This window comes from Oryzias latipes, chromosome 1, assembly GCF_002234675.1.
Source record: "Oryzias latipes chromosome 1, ASM223467v1".
In the NCBI taxonomy this organism is placed as follows: Eukaryota; Metazoa; Chordata; class Actinopteri; order Beloniformes; family Adrianichthyidae; genus Oryzias; species Oryzias latipes.
Window position 1 is genome coordinate 15,868 of NC_019859.2, and position 22,260 is coordinate 38,127.

At 43.9% G+C, this 22,260-nt stretch overlaps 1 protein-coding gene and 1 long non-coding RNA gene across 2 annotated transcripts in view; one reads left to right on the plus strand and one right to left on the minus strand.

Annotated features, from left to right (window-relative positions):
• The first annotated feature begins 25 nt into the window (after window positions 1-25).
• LOC111947147 lies at window positions 26-3,299 on the plus strand. The gene is made up of 2 exons (XR_002872967.1): window positions 26-1,323; window positions 1,402-3,299. It is a non-coding gene; the product is annotated as an uncharacterized LOC111947147 (long non-coding RNA).
• Window positions 3,300-9,506: 6,207 nt separating this feature from the next.
• Window positions 9,507-22,260, minus strand: part of LOC110014915 (reticulon-3-like) — a 33,131-nt gene continuing 20,377 nt past the window's right edge. The window contains exons 5-8 of the mRNA XM_020702194.2: window positions 12,848-12,917; window positions 10,901-10,947; window positions 9,989-10,047; window positions 9,507-9,860 (exon numbers count right to left, since the gene is read on the minus strand). Of these exons, the coding sequence (XP_020557853.1) occupies window positions 9,812-9,860; window positions 9,989-10,047; window positions 10,901-10,947; window positions 12,848-12,917 (225 nt within the window). The 3' untranslated portion in view covers window positions 9,507-9,811. The remainder of the gene's footprint in view (window positions 9,861-9,988; window positions 10,048-10,900; window positions 10,948-12,847; window positions 12,918-22,260) is intronic.

Here is a 22,260-nt window from a genome sequence, read left to right on the forward strand (position 1 = left end):
AAATTTACCATGCGACTTGTTCGCTGTGGCGACCCCTGATGGGAGAAGCCGAAAGTGGAAGAAGATTTTTTGCTTTTCTTTTAGTTTGGAGAGAACTATTAAAAGTAATTGTTTGTGTCAGCCTGTGCTTTTAAACTGTGATTCAGACATTAAAATATTAATTGGAGAGAACTTTTTGTAGCTCAGAAACAAAACAGAAGACAAAACAGAAGTCTTGGTTATCGGTTCTGAAGCAGAGAGAGAGATAAGGTTGTTTTTTTCCATCAACCAACTGTATGAGATCGTAAGGAACCTTGGTTTGATCTTAGATGCTGACGAATATAGTGTGACGAATTTATGAACTGCATGGTGAACCTGTACTCCTGAAATCATTGTTCAAAGCAGCAGCAGTTGCGACACATGGGCCATGCCATGTGTCGACAGGAGGAATGACAGTGCTCATACAAAATTATTTTACAGCATTTGGCCTACAATCGTACTTAAAAAGGTTTTGTACAACATGCCCTACCTGTATACGGAAAACCCACATGCGACCAAAGCGGGGAGCTTTTCCTAAGCCATCCTACCCTTTCCAGGTATTACACATGGATTTCATTGAACTTACTGCAAGTGGCCCCTATAAGTACTGCCTTGTGCTAATAGACGCATTCTCAAAGTGGGTAGAAATAATCCCTACCAAAAAAGCTGACGCGATCTCAGTAGCAAAAGGTATCTGTAAAACCATCATTCCCAATTATGGAATACCAGAAATTATATATAGTGATAATGGAGCCCATTTTGTTAACACCATCATCCAAAACATGGCCGCCAGCCTAAAAATGATGTTTAAAAATCACTGTGCATACCACCCACAAAGTGCAGGACTTGTGGAACGCACAAATGGAACAGTAAAAAGCAGACTCAAAAAATGCATGGAAACAACAGGAAGACCATGGCCAGAGTGTTTAGATCTAGTAAAACTATAAATGAGAATCACACCTACATCAGATGGCCTGACACCCTTTGAAATAGTCTATGGAAGGCCCTATAGGTTACCTATAGTAGCCTTAGACTTACAAAAAGCTAATGAAGAAAAAACAATAGCAGATTTTATCATAAGAATGATAAACCAGAAGGAGGTGTCCAATGCAAATTTACTGCCATCTGACTCCTTATCTCCACAGGAAAGCTCACCGGTGAAACCAGGCGACTGGGTGTTCATCAAGGTCCTAAAAAGGAAGAATTGGGCCAGCCTACGGTGGGAGGGACCATACCAAGTCCTCCTAACAACACCCACGGCAGTAAAAATAGCTGAACGCCCCAGCTGGATACATCTCAGTCACTGTAAGTTGCAGCGTGCACCAGAGGCCTAAATGAGGCTGTTGTGGTGAAGTCTGACTACAGAGGGGTTCCGTCTTTTAGTGGCGGTTCGTCTCAATCGTCAGCGAAGAAACCAGCCGAACCCAACATCCATTAGAACCTGGGTCTTTGAAGTGACTCTGCAACCTAGCAGCATGGAAGGCCCACTGCTGGGAGACCACAGCAGGTGGGCGCGGAGCTGCGCTGTGACTGTAGCATGTCTTCTTGTCGCATTGACCTTCCTAGCAATGGAGAAACCAGGAGAAGGCGGTATCAACCTCGTCCACCGCTCATGGGATCTGTATGAAAAGACAACTCACCTCAATATTGCCACCCATGATCATTCCTACAGTACCAATCTCTGGTGGCAACTGATGAACAGAACTGCACACGACAGCAACATCACCAGCTGTTATGTGTGTACTTTCATGCCGTATGCTTCCCACAATACAGGTCTCCGTCCAGGCAATATCACCAGAAGACAACAAGATTGCCTGTATGAACTCAGCACACACCCTGGCTACAACTGAACTAACAGGAGGACATTCAACTCCTGGAGAAAAAGGAATTACTTTGAGCGGTTTTGGGTTCCTCACAATAACCCCCGTGGATCAGGTGGCCCAATGAGAGACCTGTTGCCACTACCACAAGACCCCATTAAGCTCCCGGAGGTGATATCTTTGTTCGATCTAACTACTCAGCTTGTATGCAGAAAACCAACAGGATCAGAGGAAGCTGTGGATTATTCCTGATCAAACGGACATTTGACATAACAAACCAGACCAAAGGTAGGCAAAACCTAGCAGGTTGCAGTACCATAGTGCCTGGGGACCGAGGATCCAGGGTCCTAGCTGATTGGTACTTCCTGTGCGGACACACTGCCTATGCATCCCTTCCTCCAAACTGGGGAGGCCTTTGTGCTCTGGTCCCTCTGGTTCCACCTGTGTTCTCATGAACAGAACCGTCTGAACACCCCACCCCGCACGACGGAAACGTGCTGCACCGGAGTTCCACATGAACGCCCTACAAATGACTACCAATACTGGAGTCCCATGGGAGTTCCGCATCTGGGGTGGAGGAGCAAAGTTCGGACAATCACTCCTTCCATGGATCGGAGTGACAGAAGTAAGAGACCACATCGAGAGCAACAGGTACGCATTGCTGAGACTCCTTAACACCACCTACAAGTTTTCCAATGCATCAGCAGCAGAGATGTCGGCCATAAGAACTATGGTTCTGCAAAATCGACTCGTGCTCGACCTCCAGACTGCATCATCAGGAGGTGTGCAGAATGGTTGGAGACACCTGCTGCACTTTCATCCCGGACGGTACCAGTGATGGACAGGACATTTCTACCGCACTGCACGACTTAACAGGGCTGCAAGCCTATGTTAAATCTGCGACTCCTGGTGCCAGTCCCACCAGTGACATCTGGTCCTGGCTAACACCAGGTCCATGTCGGCACCTCCTGCTGAAATTATTGACCCCTATACTCATCGTTTTGTGCATGTTTTTGTCTGTTTACAACATACGCTCTGCCTTGTGTCATGTCCATGATCGCAAAGGCTACCATGCAGACTTTCATTCGTTACCAGCTTTTCCAACAAGCTGAAGAGGAACCCTCCCCACGTGACTGCTAATACTCCAGAGGCATCGTATGAATCTCTCACACTGAAAGTGCAAAAGCAAGTGGTGAAATGATGTTGTGATGCCTTGTTCTTATGATTAAAAACCATGTTTCACGTTTGTACCTTCCCCTTATGGTGTTTACTCATGACGTGTTTGAAATGATAAAAAGGGAGGGATGTTAGAGTTAAATAATTATCATTTGCTTGCACACTATATCTCCATAATATGATTGTCTCATTTCTATCTTTCAGTAAGAAAACAATGACCTGAAAAGTTGTGATTATACGAGAATATGATGTTCTTGTTGTTTCTGATTAAATGACCCACATTCATGTCTGCAACCTTCAGTTTTCAATAAAAGAAGGCTCCATGCACTAGGATGGGAGAACTCCTCTGTGACAGTTCGCGCTGTCACAGACCGATTCTCCTTCTGCAGAAGTCTAGCAAAAGTTCTCATCTCCTGTGTGGTTCTTCTCTTTATTAAGGAAAAAGTCAGAACCCTGACAACGAGTTTCAGCGTTAAACCACGGTGCTACTCGGTTTTGTCTAACGAACTTAGGTTTCAAGGGGGCAACAACATGGAGTGTACTCCTGAGGGCTTGTAAGGCATCATTAACAAAGTGGTCATTTATACTAGGACTGATGCTATGGGAGCTGGACTCAGAGTATTTTCTCAGAATATCACTAAGTACTGGCTGAACTGTGTGTTTAAACTCAGACACAGAACGGTCAGTTAAACTTCTTCTAAGCTGTTTCTTATTCACTGGGGCAGAAGGATGTTCCAGTGTAAACTGGAAGGTAATCAGAAAGTGATCAGAAATGATGGGGTTAAGAGGAAGGACACTCAGCTGGCTGATCTCTATACCATGGGTTAGAACAAGATCCAGGGTGTGCTTATGACAGGGAGTGGGTTCATTCACACTTTGGGTGAAACCAACATCATCTAATAAAGCTGCAAAAGCCTTTCCTAGACAGTCACTGGGGTCATCAACATGAATATTAAAATCCCCTATTATTATAGTCTGATCAGAATCTAAGACAATACTCGATAAGAAGTCGGAAAACTCAGTTAAAAATTCTTAATATGGGCCGGGGAGGCGATAAATAATTATGAGTAAAACAGGTTTTCGAGTTTTCCTGTTTGGGTGATTTATAGACAATATGATGCTTTCAAATGAATTATAAGCATTTTTAACTTTAGGGCTGAGAAGTAAGCTAGACTGTGATATTACTGCCAAACCACCTCCTTTCCCTGAAATCCTGGATTTCTGATAGTTAGCATAAGTGGGGGAGGGGGTTGCTTCATTCAATCTAACATAGTCATCCTGATGGAGCCAAGTTTCTGTTAAGGCTAGAAGACTGAGGTTGTTATCAATGATTAACTCATTGACTAATAGGGACTTGGAGGAAATGGATGGAATGTTTAATAAACCGCATTTAATTACATCATAATTCTGCTTGTGAGAACTGCTGTCTGTCACTTTGAGGTTTCTATGACGCGTTCCTTTCATTTGTCTTTCAGCACATAAGCTAAAGCTAGGACCTGCTTGACTTTCCCTGCATGGGTTTTGCACCAGCACTAACCCTAAGGGAGGCTCAGAGGAGCGTTTTACACTGCTGCTCTGCGCCCGGGTCTCGTCTCTGGATTGTCAGGTTAACATACTAAGCCTAGCAGAAATGTTTCTAGAAAGAAGACCGGCACCGTCCCGAGTGGGATGGACACTGTCTCTCCGCATGAGAGCGGGCTTCCCCCAAAACCCGCTCCAGTTATCCACAAAACCAACGCCGTTTTCTGGGCACCATCTAGAAAGCCAGCGGTTAAATGATGAAAAGCGGCTGTACATTTCATCACTGACTAAGTTCGGCAGGGGACCAGAGAAAATTACAGTGTCGGACATCGTCTTAGCCAGTTTACACACCGAAGTTACGTTTAGCTTAACCACCTCTGATTTTCTCCGTCGGGCATCATTACCGCCTGCGTGAATCACGACTCAACGGAACCTGGAGCTAACATCCTAAGGTTCCCCTCGATGTCACCAACTCTGGCCCCCGGATAACACCTGACTGTAGCCGCTGGGAGCTCCACGTTTCTAACTTCAGAAGAGCCTATAACCAGAGTTGAGTGTTCAGCGGGTGTGTCGCTGAGGGGGGAGAACCTATTACTAACGTGGAGTCTCGGGTGCTCTAAGTTTTAGCGTTTAGCACTATGTTTCCTCCCAACCGGTGCAAACCCCTGACTGTCTCCCGGCTGTTGGGAGGGCGCTGGGGTGCTAACTAAGTTAGCCCTGGTAGCGCGGCCCGCGCTACGAGTAACGACCTGGCTAGCCGGCTTAGCTTCCACTGTGCGGAGCCGCGTTTCTAACTGTTCCAACCTGGCCTCCAAGTCTAACACAAGACTACACTTAACACACCTACCGCTATCTTCACTAAAGGAGGCAGGGTCATCACTAAACATATGGCACACGGGGCAGGAGAAAGGGGGAGAGGCGGAAAGAGTGGTGGCCATGCTAGGTTCTAAGCTAAGGCTAGCGGTGTTTAGGTAAAGAGAAGTGGTTTATTTAGCAAAAAAGATAAGGTGTCAAGATAAGGTGTGTCCGCAGGACTGAGGAGATCCTTAAAGCATTTCTTCCAGGGGTGTGTATTGGCAAGTGTCTGGCGATACAATACGTGTCCCGATACGTGCCCTGCGATACGATACGTATCCTGATATTTTACCGAAGCATATTTTCTTTCTTTTAACACAATAAAGTGTGATGATGAGGCAGCATGACAGAACGAAGCAAAGTTGCTTCATGTGACAAAGAAGGTGCTTCGTTTTCATATCTGCTCTGGCTGCTGCACCAATTTTCAGCCACGTTTTTTTTCACAAACAGAAGGGGGGCGACAGTGGATCAGGTGGTTGAGCGGGTCGTCCAATGATCGAAGGGTCGGCGGTTCGATCCCCGCTCCCACCAGCCAAATGTCGTTGTGTCCTTGGGCAAGACACTTCACCCTCCTTGCCTCCAGTGTGCCTCCACTGGTGTGTGAATGTGCATGAATGCCCCGGTGATGGTCAGAGGGGCCGTAGGTGCGAACTGGCAGCCACGCCTCTGTCAGTCTGCCCCAGGGCAGCTGTGGCTACATCAGTAGCTACCATCACCAAGTATGAATGATTAGTGAATGAATAATAGAGACAATGTAAGTGCTTTGAGCTTCTGGAAAAGCGCAGAAAAATCTAATCCATTATTGTTATTATTATTACCTGGTAACGCTGATCACCACAATGTCAGCCTTTATTCAGAGCATTGTACACATCCCACTGATCCATCAGGTTGCTAAACTAGAATCTATTGCTGGGAGGTTCTGCAGAACATTGTAGCCGATGCTAAGCGCATTAGCCTTTTACCTGCTGCCATGCTTTACTCGTATTTATCTGAGCTGCTAAAAAGCACAGCAATCCACGTTTTTATATCTTGCTGGCAGCAACATGGCTCAGAGTTTCTGTTTGGTATCAATCCAAGGTAGAAACGAAGTAGTTCATATCTCATAACAACAGGAAGACTGGAGCCAGAGGCTCTGGCTGCAGTCTTCTTGCAGTGCTTGATAGTTGCTTGACCGTTTCCTCCTCTTTGGTATTAGCCTGATCGCTAATATCTAACTCAGTGTTATCTGGTTTAATATTCACATTCATATACTTTAAGTAGTAGCTTTAGCTTACTAGTGAGTAAATTATTGCGTTAACCAGCTGCTGTCCAAGCTACTCAAAACTTGTGATTTAACTGCTTCTCTTTACCTAAACACTGCTAGCCTTAGTTTAGCACTTAGTATGGCTTCTACCTCTTCTACTTTCACCCCTCTTTCTTGCTCCCTGTGCCAAATGTTCAGTGAGGATCGTGCCTCCTTTAGTGAGGATAGTAGTAGGTGTGTTAGGTGTGGTCTTATCTGGATGGGCAGCCCATTTGGACCTGGGGCTGGGATAACTCCTTCTCTGGCCCTGGGACAGAGCGAGGCAACCCTCTGGGGGCCCGCGGTTGCTCTGGGCGACACTTACCATGGCCACAGGGTCCGGTAGGCAGGCCGGTTGGCCCTGTCCTGGGGGGGGCTGCCTGGGGGAGGGGGTGGGTCCACTATCGGTACGGGACCTTGGAGGTTTGGCAGGTTGGGGTCTCCACTGAGGCAATCAGTGGTTGCCCTGGCTGGTTGGCTGCCTTGGGCCTGACCAGAGTTATCCCAGTGGTGGTGCTTGGCGCAGGGGCCATGGTTTGCTCCGAGGAGTGGTGCTTTGTTGGCTCCTCTCTCTTAGTTTGGAGCCTGGGGGTTGGCGATGGGACCCCTGGGCTGGGAGACCTGGGACAAATACTAGGAAGGGGGCTGGGGTACGGTTGTTTCACCAACCAGGCTTACCCCCTTCCTCATATAATCACTTATTAGGGTGAACGGGGGGGGGGGCACCCTGCAATGAACCTTGGGGGGAGGAGCTACTTGAGAGTGGCCCCCCTCCATGGTTGTCGTAGGAAAACAGGCCCATCCATTCTCAATCTTTAATTGCACCTTAGACCCGTGGGACCCCTGTTAGGGGGGGATGCTTTGTCATCACTGTGAGCAATCAGGAGATGCCCACTCAGTGCCCTCCCAGAATCTTAACTGCACCCTTTAGTACACAAACCCTTTACCCCTCAAAAATATACACCATCTGTGCCCTACCCCATCCCTGGCAGGGGAAAACCAGGCCCTCGCAAATGGAGGCCGTGTCCCTTGGGTGCTGGACTCCTGGGCCCGGCAGCCCTCTCTCCATCCAGGGACAGGGATCCCTGTATTCTCTGGTGGGACCATGAACCGGGGAACATATCCCATCTGAGCCTGGGTCCCTGTGGTGCTGGTTCTGGTCCTTGCCCTGAAGCACTGGCCTTCTCCAAAATTCCAACTGTGGGTGAGCCTGGTCGGGCCATGTTTACACTCCTTGTGGACCCCCACTTCTCTTGCACATCCTCCTGCTGGGCAGGGGTGGTGCAGTCAGGGTTCAGATCACACCACAGCACATGAACTGCACTAGTTAGAGTCTCTAATGACTTGTTATTGGCCCCAGAAAAGGGACTACTCTCTATTCTGGTCCTGTTAGACCTCAGTGCAGCCTTTGACACAATGACCACAATATTTTACTCCAAAGATTAGACCATGACATAGGGATCAGAGATCTGCCTTCCAGTGGTTTAAACCCTATTTATCAGATAGGTACCAGTTTGTTAATGTAAATGGAAAGTCCTCTCACTGCACTTGAGTAAGTTACGGAGTCCCAAAATGCTCAGTTTTGGGAACTGTTTATGATTTACATGCTACCCTTAGGACACATAATCAGGAAACACTGCATTAATTTTCACAGTTATGCAGATGATACACAGTTGTATTTATCTATGAACCCTTGTGCTATCCTATTACCCCACCCTTTCATTGATGTGTTATCCCTACCATGACAAATGTGGACAAAAGGTGAAGAGGATTTCATGTAATCCTCACCCAGGATAAGAATCGTTATACCGTTAAACATCCCTCCAACATATGTCATGACCCACATGACAGTGGCCAGCTAAAACACAGACAGACATAAATACAAATCAAAGAGAAACAGTAAGAAAGGCATTGTTAGCAAACTTGATTTGCACAGCATAGTATGGATGCACAAGCAAATAAAAGTACTTTAACCCCTGTGCTGTCTTAGATGACCCCACCCTTACATTGACGTGTTCTCTCTACCATGACACAGGTGGATAAAGGTGGAAAGATTTCATGTAATCCATGGACACCAGTGAAGATCACAAATCATTGAAGAAAAAAGGTTCAGAGCACTGTCTAGTGGGGTCTAGATGACCCCACTAGACAGTGCTCTTTAACATTGGGAGTGGGGTCTAGATGACCCCACTCCCAATGTTAAAGTGCCTAGGATAGCACAAGGGATACACCTGACCAGAATGACAATATAGAGAAACTGAATGCCTGCATCAGAGACATCAAGACCTGGATGACAATTAATTACCTCCTCTTGAACCCAGAAAAACTGAGGTCATTGTACTAGATCCTAAAAACCTCAGAGATGCTCTGTCTGCTCAGATAGTCTCCCTGGATGGCATAAGTATAGCCCCCAATTCCACAGTTAGAAACCTTGGGGTTTTACTTGACCAGGATTTATCATTTAAGGCTCACATATCTCAGGGGTGTAGAACTGCCTTTTTTCACCTGCGGAATATTGCTAAGATCAGAAATATACTTTCTAAGAGTGATGCTGAAAAACTCATCCATGCATTTGTTACGTCGAGGCTGGATTACTGTAACTCCTTGTTAGCAGCGTGTCCTAAGAGTTCCTTAAGAAGTCTCCAGCTTGTTCAGAATGCAGCAGCTAGATTGTTAGCAGGAACTAGCAGAAGAGATCACATCACTCCTGTGTTAGTTTCACTTCACTGGATCCCAGTTGATTCAAGTTCAAGATCCTCCTGTTAACCTATAAGGCTTTCTATGGTATGACCGCATCCTATACCAAAGAACTCAAAAAAGTATATTTTGTTATACATTCTTTTGCTTTTAATTTTATTTTCACTTTTATGTACGGCGACCTTGGGTTCATGATAAAACAATACAATTTATATTATTTATTATTACTGTGTTGCAATCTCAAAGAAAAAAATTGTACAGCAGTAAGATTTTTCTTTCCTGATTTCTTTAACTTGCTACACATATACATTAAGGATCAATGTGACTAAATCAAACCAGAACACTGGGAATGTATGGAAAATCGGCCTTAATCTCAACATTAGATACCATTGAGTTCCTACAATAAACAAAGGCTGGGGGAAAAGACACAATTGCTTAGATGTCACTCAACTTTGGTCCTCTTCACATTTCCAGGTAATCGGTCCTGCAACCTGCAAACACAGCATCCAGGTTTCAGGTGTCCATTCACAAACTGAAACTAAGCCCCATTCAACTGGACCATTCAGAAAGCAGAGAAAAACTAAACAGATTTAAAAAACTAAAAAAAAAGTTGACTTACTTCTGCAGTATTTCTTCCAGCCTGGATCGAGACACTGCCATAAGCTGATCAATCTGACCCTAAACAAACAAATTTTAACTTTGACATAACAGAGCAAACGTTTTAAAAGAATGAAGAATGATGTCAGCTGAAGGAGCAGCAAACGGCAAAAAGATGAGTGTGAAAATAATATAATAGAGAATGGTGTGTTCATTTATTGTGTGTTTCTATTTTGCTTTAGGCACAAGGTGCTTTACAGTCACAGTCTCATTCACCCACGTACACACACACTTACACAGTGATGGCGGCTCCACTGCCAAACACTGGCGCTAATCTACAGTATAACCACCAGGAGCAATGTGGGGTTCAGTGTCTGTGTTTCTCCCACGAAAACAAACAACATCCGAACTTTTGCAAAGATGGATGCGCCGATTGTTTAAATAAAATGAAAGTGTTTAGCCGATCACCGCTAGCTCCACAGAGAAAGTGGCTCTGTGTGTTAGCCTGGGGGCGGGGCTTACAGTGCAGACTCTTCCTGAAAGGGGCTGTTCCTCACTTTTTGACATCACAATTTGAGAGCCCACTTGTTTTCGTGGGTTGGGAGGGGCTGGTGCTCAGAGAGCAGGTCATTAGAGGAATATTCAAAATACATGAACAGATCAAAATACCACTTTGCAGTTGTTGTTTTTTGTGGAGAATGAACTTTATATTAAACTTAAAATCTAAAAAAGTTGATTCTGCAACATGTAGACCCTTTAACTGGTTCATTTTATGAATTGAATTACAAGAATTTTTTAGTAAGTTTCAGAATAGATCCAACAGACCTTCACAGGGTTTTCACACAAAATGAAGCCTTTTAGTTCAACTCTCGGCAAAGAATCCAGCAGAGAAAATATGAGTTTCAGAACACTATGAGGAGAATTTGGCCCATACCTTTTTCTTCTGGTAAATCAAGGGTGTGATGAAGATGAGGACATCAACTGCAGACACACAGACACATTTTTAGAGACAGCAGTCTTTGAAGCTAGAAGGAGGAGAGTCTGTGTGGTGCTGCTGGTAGTAAGTGTTAAGGTTCAGCCCTGTTTTGCAGAACCACACCAGATTAGATAATGAAACATAAAACAATGGGAGAAATAACTGGAACAGAATACATGGAGCCACCGTAAAGTCATTAATTTGCAACCCTTTGTTTGGTAAGATCTTTAGGGAATTACATTCATAAATATCCTGGTCTTTTAGAACCAAAAATGACCATTTATACAACAGAGCAGAGCTACAAGGAGGTATCTGAAATCTGATTGGAAAAAATTGTCACAAGAGAAGTTGGTGGGTTTGAATATTAGCTTTTTGAAGCACTATTTGTTGAAATCTATGTCAGTTAAGAAAAGTAAAAGAATCTATCAAAAACTTTGGTCTGTATTCACAACTTTGTCTCCATCTGTACCTCTTCCAGCAACACTTTTTCCAATTTCCAGGTTCCAAAGTAATCTCAAACCGCATCTATAAATTAAATTATTTCTTTATTTCTAACCAATTCTGTCCTCACATGCTTGGTCAAATGCTGCCTGATCTTAAAAACTCAATCTTTAAACCTACAACAGTTATTCATCTACTGAATAAGACTGGTTTACAGCCCCCTGGTTTCAATGAACTTTGTCCTACCTACGATTCCTCTCCAAAAACTTGAACAATTCTTCTATTTAAGTAAAAAAAAAAAACATAGGAAAAGATAATCCTATCATTGTCTCTGAATTTTCTACATTGAAGAATTGTCATTTATACTTGGAACTATAGAACACAGTGTTTACCTTTTAAAACAAACTATAATGCATCAAATATTTAAGCAATCAGTTCAACTAGGCACTGTCATGGGACCGACCCCTTCATCAACTTTCATCAACAACATCTTCTGTAAATCAAATATACATTTTACTGTTTTGCTGATGAGGTTATTGAAATTGGACTGAAATGAACCTCAGGCTGTTTGTCATACCAAACAGCACTCTATTGTAGAAAGCTGCATTGGGGTTGGGTCCCGCGGGACACGGCGGGACCCAACCCAAAACTCGCGGGATTGGGCGGTTTGAATTGTGCTGCGGTCGGGAGCGGGCGGCAAAAAAAAAAACCTGCGGGATAAGTGGTGCCATGAATATCTCATGAATATCTCATGAATATATATTGTTAGGCTGTGCGGCTGTTGGATTCTTTTGTACTGAAGCTCCGTGAAGGCACCAGATAGAGACGCCTAATGGCCTCTGTCATCTAACCTGTTGTTGGGGGTGTGCAACACCCTGCCCCACCTCTTACTAAGAGCGTGCTTCAGGCCGTCTGTCTGCGCACGCTCACTTTTAACCAAACAGGATTTGGGAAAATATATTTAATAATTAAGTTGCAAATTACACAAAAGAGGAATGCATGAAAAGAGGAGGCTGGAGGAGGGACATTAATCTCCTTAATAATATCAATACAAATACGTGTTTTTTTCCTGCGGGACGGGAGACGATACAAAATCATTGCATCTCTATTACTGTGCGGGACTAAATTCTATGAGTTTTGCGGGTGCGGGCGGGAATGGACATACATATTGCGGGTGCGGGCGGAAGTGTAGCGCATACGTTGCGGGAGCGGGCGGCAGTGGTCAGAAATTCAGCGGGCGCGGGCGGGAGCGGGATGAAGAAAATAGTACCGTGCAGGGCTATACTCTATTGTTCCAGTCCTATTTCAATAACCCAGTTATCGGAGCAAAGCCAATTTCCTCTGCATTCATTACGTTAATTGTGAAATGCTTGAAGAGTTAAAGTAGTTTACAGAAAATGTGTTATTTAGGTGGTGCTGGTGACGTGTCTAATGTTAAAGGTTAAATTAGTCAAGAGAACTCACCCAGGATAAGAATCGTTATACCGTTAAACATCCCTCCAACATATGTCATGACCCACATGACAGTGGCCAGCTAAAACACAGACAGACATAAATACAAATCAAAGAGAAACAGTAAGAAAGGCATTGTTAGCAAACTTGATTTGCACAGCATAGTATGGATGCACAAGCAAATAAAAGTACTTTAAAGAAATGTAAAAGCTTTGGAAATGTATAAATATAAAAAGATAAGTTTTATAGTTTAAAGATAAACTAATAAAATAAGTGAAAAACCTTTCAGTCTGGCTGAAACTGGTCACACATTACAACCTGAGTCCTTCCTCCACCCGTTTCACACCTCTTCATCTTTGCCCCACTCACTCTGTTGTTCTGGACTGATGACCTTAAAGTCCTCCACCTTATCAACCTCTGCTCCCTGGAACCTAACTATTCCTCTTATTTATACGCAGAGAGATGGTGATGGACTTCAGGAAGAAACGACCAGCTTTCCGGCCTCTTAGCATCTTGGCCATGGATGTGGCAGAGGTAGAGGAATACAAGTACTTGGGAGTAACCATCGACAATTCTGAGAACAAATTTCGCACACATAGGTGTGTGACAGATAGTGGGACTTTAACTTTAACAGACTGAGCTGGAGGAGCAACAAGACGGCTGTGTACAAGAAGGTTATCAGAAGACTCTACTTCCTGAGGACACTAAGGTCCTTCAATGTGTGCAGCAGGAGGCTTGACATGTTCTACCAGTCTGTTGTGGCCAGAACTCTGTCTGCTGGGGGGGCAGCATAGCTGCCAGGGACACTAATAGACTGAACAAAATGATTAGAAGAGCTGGCTCTGTAATCGGATGTGAAATGGACACCTTTGAAGCTGCAATGGAGAGGAGGACTTTAATTAAGCTCGTGTCCATCATGGATAATCCGGAGTCTCCATTCTGTTCTTGACGATCAGCGGAGCTCCTTCTCCAAGAGGCTAAGGCAGCTTCGCTGTCACACCAACCGCTACAGAAGATCTTTCCTACCTACCACTCTATTGGACTCTATAACTCATCATCCATTTGCAATAGATAAACTAATTTGAGGTCTGTCTGTTTTTCTCCAGAGCTGTCATGCAAACCAATGTTTGTTTTCTATTGTCACCCATTGTTTGTGTGTTTGTATCTTTGTACCTAACGCTGACGCTGCAACAACCCAATTTCCCAAGCTGGGACAAATAAAGTATTTTTATCTTATCTTATTATTCTGTCTTACTGCAGCTGACTTTCCTTTTTCTCCTTTCCAGAACAAACCTTCACCTTTCTACATGTTCCTCCACCTCTAGATGTTCCTCCACCTGCTCCTTGATTTCTGTAAAATATATAAAGTGCAGTTAACAAACCGTTCAGAGACACTCATGAAAATGTTTTTAACAGGGATGAAAAGAGAGGCGGAGAGAGACGAGGATTGTGAGATAAAGGAAAGTCAGCCGAAAGCTAAGACCAGAAAATCTGACGAAGCGTACGTAGCTCTTGGCTTCACGGTTACTACACTGGGAGACATGGAAAGACCGGTGTGTTTACCGTGTCTAAAAACGCTGGCAGCAGACAGCATGAAGCCAAATAAATTAAGGCGCCACTTAAAGACATTACACCCCAACCACGCTGAAAAGCCGCTGGAGTTTTTTCTGCGAAAATGCGCAGAATATTGGCAACAATCATCCCGGTTTGTGAAGGCGACTTCAGTAAACCATAGAGCACTGTTAGCATCATTTAAGGTGGCGTACCAAATTGCTCAGAACAAAAAACCCCACACCATAGCAGAGGAGCTGATACTGCCTGCAGCAGTAAACATGGTCTCTGTCATGTTGGATGACGTGAGTGCTGCAAAACTAAAAACGATCCCTCTGTCCAATGACACTGTCGCCAGACATGCAGATGACATCGCTAACGATCTTTTAGAACAGCTGGTAGATAAACTCAAAGATAAATGTTTTGCCTTACAATTTGATGAAGCAACTGACAGCAACAAAGACTGTTTGTTCATTGCTTATGTACGCTTTGACTTGACGAACTCCTTGTGTGAGGATCTACTTTTTTGTAAATATGTCAGAGACAGAGCCACAGCTGAAGAGCTATTTAAAATGCTGGACAGCTAGTTGACTGAGAATGAGCTGAAGTGGGAGAACTGCGTTGGTGTTTGCAGTGATGGTGCACAAACCATGGCAGGAAAGAGAAAAGGAGGTTCTGACTGACATTATAGATGTAGTCAATTTTATAAAGACCAGGGGCCTCATTTGCGTAGGATTTGCGTCAGAAGTGGCGTACGGATGAAACATAGGACGTGCGTACGCACAGAAATATTCGGATTTATAAAACCGTGCGCACGCACATCCTACGAATCTTTCCCTTAATAAATCACAACCAATTCTAAATGCAGCGCAGCTTTTGCGGCTTCATGACACGCCCATAGTTGCCCATAAATAGTCAGTGAAACGCCCACAAATGAATATTCATTGATTGCGCAACCATGGCACATACACCGAGAGGAAATCAAAAAAACTTAACTTCCCTCAATGTGAAATAGAAGTTATCATTGGCGAGGTGGAAAAGAGGAGAAAAGTGTTGTTTGGAGGGCACAGTGTGGGCATTACTAATGCCAAAAAGCCACGTGAGCGGCAAACGGTGGCAGACGCCGTAAATGCTGTAGCCTCACAACCTCGGACCGTGGCCGAAATAAAGAAGAAATGGTCGGACATCAAAGTCAAGGCAAAAAAACGTCTGGCGCTGCATCGCCAAAGTGTGTCTGTTATGGGGGGGGGGGGGGGGGGGAACCCGAGCTGACCCCTCTTGATGAGAGACTAGCGGCAATAATTGGGGAATCCCTATTAAGTGGAGTGGTGACTGAGGCGCAGGGGGAACACCGACGCGCCAGATGCACCGGGTGACACCCCCCCAAAAGCTCCAACAGGACGGCTGGAGGAAGTGGGAACCGGCTCATAAGCCACTCGTCCTCGTTTGCCAGCAAGTCTTCTTGCTGCCTAAAGATGCGTTCACTCCGAATTCTTCCATTTGCCACATCTTCTAAGAGCGCCAGATCAGCCATTGTGTGTCATTACGCATTGTGATGGGGCATTTTATTTCCCTCCATTTAATTACATCCGACAAGCTACAAATGTCGGTAATAATCGACGTGGAAATGGGAAATTGTTCAGCGCAAATGTAATTTCTTGTTGCTTTCTGAATGGTTGAGACATACGCCATACATTGTTTTATCAAAAATAAAACAAACTAAAGGCATATGCATGAATACCATAATTCTGTAGCTTATGAAGAAATGTTTTACTATGAAAACAACTTTCCCCAGTGGACAATTAATGCATCTCTCTCTATCTATCCATCTGTCTGTCTGATTGCACCTATATCTGCTCCGCCAGACGGACACACTGACGAGAATATCAGTTTTGTACATTATTTCGTTCTGTTAACTATATTATTTATGAGGATGAATTGCACAACATGCCAATAATGCAGAACATATTTCACTTTTCTTTCTGCAAATAAGTGTTCATTTGAATTTCTGTTGTAATTTTCGTTTGATTTTTTTTATTTGTCTCACTGCTGATCGATCAAACGGGTGTTGGTGTAGCTGTTAATTGTAAGACTTGCTTTGTGAAGTCTTCATGTTATTTCTGAGAGGCAGGATTGTCATTTCACTTTCACGTTTTTCTTCCATCTGCCGACGGTGTCGCCGTTTCTCATTTCACCCGTTTTTGTATGTACGCCTGGGTCAGAGCTTGAAGGACCGCACATTTTCCCGTCAAGTTTGCTTTTTATAAATCTCAACTATTGCGTAGAGAGTGGCGTACGCCTTCTTTTGTGCGTACGCAACGTTGATAAATGAGGCCCCAGACCACTAAAAACAAGAGTCTTCTCTGCTATCTGTGAGGAGATGGGAGCTGAACATCAAGCTGTGCTCTATCACAGTGAAGCAAGGTGGCTGTCACAAGGAAAAGTCTTGTCCCAAGTTTTTGAGCTCAGAGAGGAAATACGAGTGTTTTTGGAGCAGGAGCACAAGTATTAAGTTGCAGAAAAATTTAGTGATGAGAACTTCCTGGGAAAACTGGCCTACCTCAGTGACATATTTGGAAAACTAAATGAACTAAATCTACAGCTTCAAGGGAAAGATAAACACCTCCCTCAGGTCACAGACAAAATCAGCTCTTTCACTCGTAAGCTTGCGATGTGGGGCCGGCGCCTTGATGAAGGAAACACTGATTCATTTGAGAACCTGCATGAATTTGTGGACACTACTGATTATGACCCTGCCTCAGTGATTCCACACATTAAGCAGCATATTGCATCACTGATGGAATTCTTTAAAAAGTACTTCCCAGAAAACAGTTCCCAGTATGACTGGGTAAGAGACCCGTTCAGTGCATCAGCTCCAACTGGTTTCGCGCTCATTGATATGACATTTGACTCCACACTGAGACTGAGGTTCACGTCACAGACACTGAGTGAATTCTGGCTGAGTGTAGAGAGGCAGTATCCTCTCCTAGGGCAGAGGGCTATGGGCATTCTGCTTCCTTTTGCAACATCTTACCTTTGTGAGACTGGCTTCTCTGCGGTTGCTGCACTGAAGACCAAGTACAGGTCCCAGCTAAACATTGAGCAGGAGCTCAGAGTTGCAGTATCAGGCTTTAAACCCCGCTTTGAAAAGCTGTGCACTGCAAAACGTGCTCATTGTAGCCATTAAGCCTGACTTGCCCTTTTTGATAAAAAAGAGAGAGAAAAAATCAGCACAAATTGCTTTCATTTCTGTTTTGTAGTTTTATAAGTGTTTATAAGTGTTAAGTGTTCATAAGTTGCTTTGTAAAGTGTAAAGCACTTTACAAAAGGAGCATAAAATCATATCAAAAGACAAAGAAGAAATAAAATACAATAATAATAAGAAAACCAAACACAGTAAAGCATAGTAAAGCAAGGAATAAAATCAACTAAAAGCTCTCCTGAATAAAAACGCCTTGACCTTAGATTTAAAACAGTCAACTGAGTCAATCTGACACTGCGACGATGGGAAGGAGTTCCAAAGACAAGGAGCAAGGGCTTGAAAGGAGAAATCACCACTGGTCTTAAAGCGGGTTTTTGGAACGTTTAAAAAATTTTGGTAGGAAGACCTCAAGAATTCTGCTGAAGAGTATGGGATCCAAAGGTCTGATATGTACGTTGGAGCTTGACCATGCAAGGACCCAAAAACTAAAAGTAGAAATTTAAAATCAATTTGTGTTGTTGTGTAACCCCTGTGCTAACCTATGACCCCACTGTTACATTGACGTGTTCTCCCTACCATGACAAAGGTGGATAAAGGTGGAAAAATTTCATGTAATCCATGGACACCAGTGAAGATCACAAATCATTGAAGAAAAAAGGTTAGGAGCACTGTCTAGTGGGTCTAGATGACCCAACTCCTAATGTCAAAGTGCCTAGGATAGCACAAGGGCGACAGCAGAACAGAGACCTGATGCTGTAGTATCGCGAGACTCAACGAGACCAGTGTGGCAACTCAACTTGGTGGTGCGTAAGTAGCTGAACAAACATTTCAGTATTATAGAATTTTACCGCCATATCAAATTAGCTGTAAAACTAATATTTGTAACAGTTCAATAAGCCTTTTGACAGCCTGGAGGACCTGAAGAATTGTATAGACGGCTGCTACAATACCTTCGTTACGGGGAAGACCAACACCACCACTCCTTTCCAGGCAACGGAATCAGTGACACTTTAGATTTCATAGATAAAAAGCTCTCCAGCCTTGATTGCCGCTTGAATCTGCTGGAGATCCTCCATAGAGAGTTCCAAGGCATGTGGGAGTCTTTAGAGTTCAGCCAGCAGCAGGTGCGGGAGCTCGCAGCAGAGAACCAGGCCCTCAGAGAAACTGTCAAGACCTTAAGCAGTGACACCGCTCGCCTCTCTGAGGAGAACTGCTCGATCAAGGAAACCTTCCTGGATCTTCAGGCGAGGAGCATGAGGGACAACCTGGTGATCTCGGCGATTCCAGAGGAGGCAGGAGAAGACCCGGAGGCCACGGTGAAGTCATTCATGGAGGCCCACCTGAAGCTCCCCAAGGAGGATGTGCAAAAGATCGCGTTCAAGAGGGTGCAGCGGCTCGGAGGAAGAAGGTCTGACAACCAGCGACCGAGACCAATTGTAGCCAAATTGACCACTTCAAGCAAAAGAAGCTGATGAAGAGCCGCGGCCGGGAGCTGAAGGGAACACACTTTAGCGAGAACGACCAGTTTCCAGTTGAGATTCTGCGGCGCTGAAAGATCCTTTTTCCTCTGAGGAAAAAACACATTGCCAACGGGTCCAGAGCTGTGGTTGCTGTGGATAAATTGTTCGTGGACGGCCGGCTCTTCCGAGACCCGGAGATCACCTCCTGGATCAAGACCTGACATCCGTGCTGTGCTAAAGACAGCGGCTAAACCTATTTAAATGAATGAAACTGGCTCATCAACCATCCACACCTCCATCTCGTTGAAGCAGTATAATTTTTCTCCCCTCTCATGTTTCTGTTGTTTTTCTTGTTGCGTTTGTTTCTTTCTGTTTTTCTATACCTCTTTCTTCTTTTTAGTTTCCCCCTCCCCACCCCCCTCCTCATATGTAAATCCTCCAAAGGCAACGCGTCCCCGGTAAGTTGGTATTTATTTATGCACGGAACGGGCACGCACGCATACAAGCGAGCACACGGGCATGCACACGCGAACCAGCTCACACTTGCGGACATCCCGCAAACACCTCACTTAAGCCCACATAGGACACAAGCAACATGCAGCTCACACAGCCAGGAAACGCACAGCATTCCTTCATCGATCAGCGGGCACACGCAGACGGACTGGCGCATGCACTATTTAGCCTTACACTCTCTTGGTCAGAGCAGCTATGAATAGTCTTAACATCGTTAGCTGGAATGTGCGTGGACTTGGCTCTGGGCCAAAAAGATTGACAGTGTTATCTCACCTTATTGATCTTAAAGCAGATATAGCCTTACTGCAGGAGACCCATTTATGTAAACCATCTGATCGTCCCCTGTGCTGCTCACAATTTCCAATTCAATTCAATTCAATTCAATTCAATTTTATTTGTATAGCCCAAAATCACAACAACAGTCGTCTCGATGGGCTTCGAAGTAAAACATGAAATCAAAAGGATCACGAATACAAAGAGTTCAATAGAAAAATACTAAAATGAACTAACAAACTGACTAAGCTATACTGGCATCCCTGCCCTTAGACCCCCTTTCTGTGAGGAAAAACTCCTAAAAAAAGGATTCCGGAAAAAACGAAGAAACCTCAGGGGTGCCCACATGAAGGAGGGATCCTCCCCCAGGACGGACAGGCGATTTACCAGAACTCTTAGAGAAGAATTAACTTATCTAAATCTACAACTACATATTTAAAGTCCAGCAGACGAGCTTCATCCAGCCGTGGTTGTGGGGACAGTCAAAGGCGCGAGTCGAGCCGAAGACAGGAACCAGTCATGTATTCTTCTAGTTATAACTCCAAGCAAAGAGGAGTTGCTGTTTTAATTAATAAAAATGTTACATTTACTCATAAGGATACAGTTACTGACCCAGAAGGTAGATATGTAATTATTAATATATCCATCCAGAATAAGGACTATTGCATAGCCAGTATCTATGGCCCGAATGTTGACGACTCTTCCTTCTTTCACAGATTCTTCACCTCACTCTCGGTTCACTCTGACTCCACAATCATTATAGGAGGAGACATCAACCTGATTCTGGATCCTGAACTTGACAGACTCAGCACAGCAGTAAACCAGCGCTCATGGCGGTCTGCAAGTATTCTAAAGCAGTACATGAATGATCTGGGTCTCTGCGACGCTTGGCGCTCATGTCACCCAAACACAAAAGAGTTCACTTTTTTTCTCCAGTTCACCACTCACACTCCCGTTTAGACTATTTATTAGTCAGTAAATCTCTTTTAAAAGAAATGAAAAGTTCCAACATTCATCCAATCGTTATCAGTGATCACCTACCAGTTTCTGTAAATATTTCTAGGGAAATATCCATACCCTCAGGTACAACCTGGAGGTTTAATACGTCTCTGTTAAAAGACCAAAAATTTATTGAATTCTTTAAAAAAGAGTGGGCAACCTTCTTCCAATTCAACAATACTCCAGATATCTCACCATGTCTTCTTTTGGAAACAGCAAAAGCAGTCATGAGAGGGGAATTCTTCTTACTCAACTCGTAAAAAATGCAAAGAGAAAGGAAATTTATTAGAATCAGAAAATAAAATCAAAACCCTGGAGACTGCTTATGCTGCTTCTGCACAGGAGCACATTGTTGATATGAAAAATTTAAAGCTGCAGTTAAATGACATCATCAATAAACAAACACAATTTCAAATACAAAGGCTACGACTTGAAAGATTTGACAACTCGAATAGATCTGGCAAATTTCTAGCTAATCAGCTAAAAATTAATAGAGAAAAATCGTCAATCACCTCTATTATGGACCAAACAGGAAATGTCACCCATGACCCTGTCAAAATTAATAACGCATTTGAAAACTTTTATAAAAACTTGTACACATCACAGATGAATCCGTCAGAGCGAAGTATTGACTCATGTCTTGATAAAATGAAGATCAAATTACAAACTTAGACTCTCCGCTCTCTGTCTGAACTTCATGAAGCTCTGTTACTTATGCCTAATGGCAAAGCACCAGGGCCAGATGGCTTTCCTAATGAGTTTTATAAAGAAATCTGAGAACAGCTGGCACTAGGGCTGCACGATATGAGGAAAACTCGTGATATGCGATATTGGTAATTAATATTGCGATAACGATATAAATTGCGGTATATAAACAAATAGCAAAAAAAAACAAAAACATCATTTCCATTTCACTGCAACAGTTTAAAAATTATACTCCAAATGACCCTTGTCGACATAGGAGGTAAACATCGAACATAAAAGGGCTCATCTGATTGATCAAAAACGTAAACGGGCCCTTCTGATTGGTTAAATGCATAAAGGGATTTATTTCATTTGTTTAATATTTCAAGCTGCCATGAGTTTGTTTTAGCACATTTAAGGTAATCATTTATTGCGATTGTTTTTTTTTTTTGTTTTTTTTTTAACTTGTCCTGTCCAACAGCTGGGCAGACAGATGAGAGCTGAGGGCCTCTTGTGTTGGACATATTTTTCTTTAACAAGAGGGGTTATTAATCTTCAGACAAACCAAAGGTATGTCTGAATAAACCCCTTTTGTAATTGAGGCCAAACTTAATTAATTTCAATCATGTCTGAAAATCTTGTGTGTTGGACCGGACGGAAAAGGAAAGAGGGGAAGAAGAGAGAGGGACGCTAGAGAGAGGGGGGGTAGGGGGTGATAATAGGAGGGGAAGGGGGATAAGACC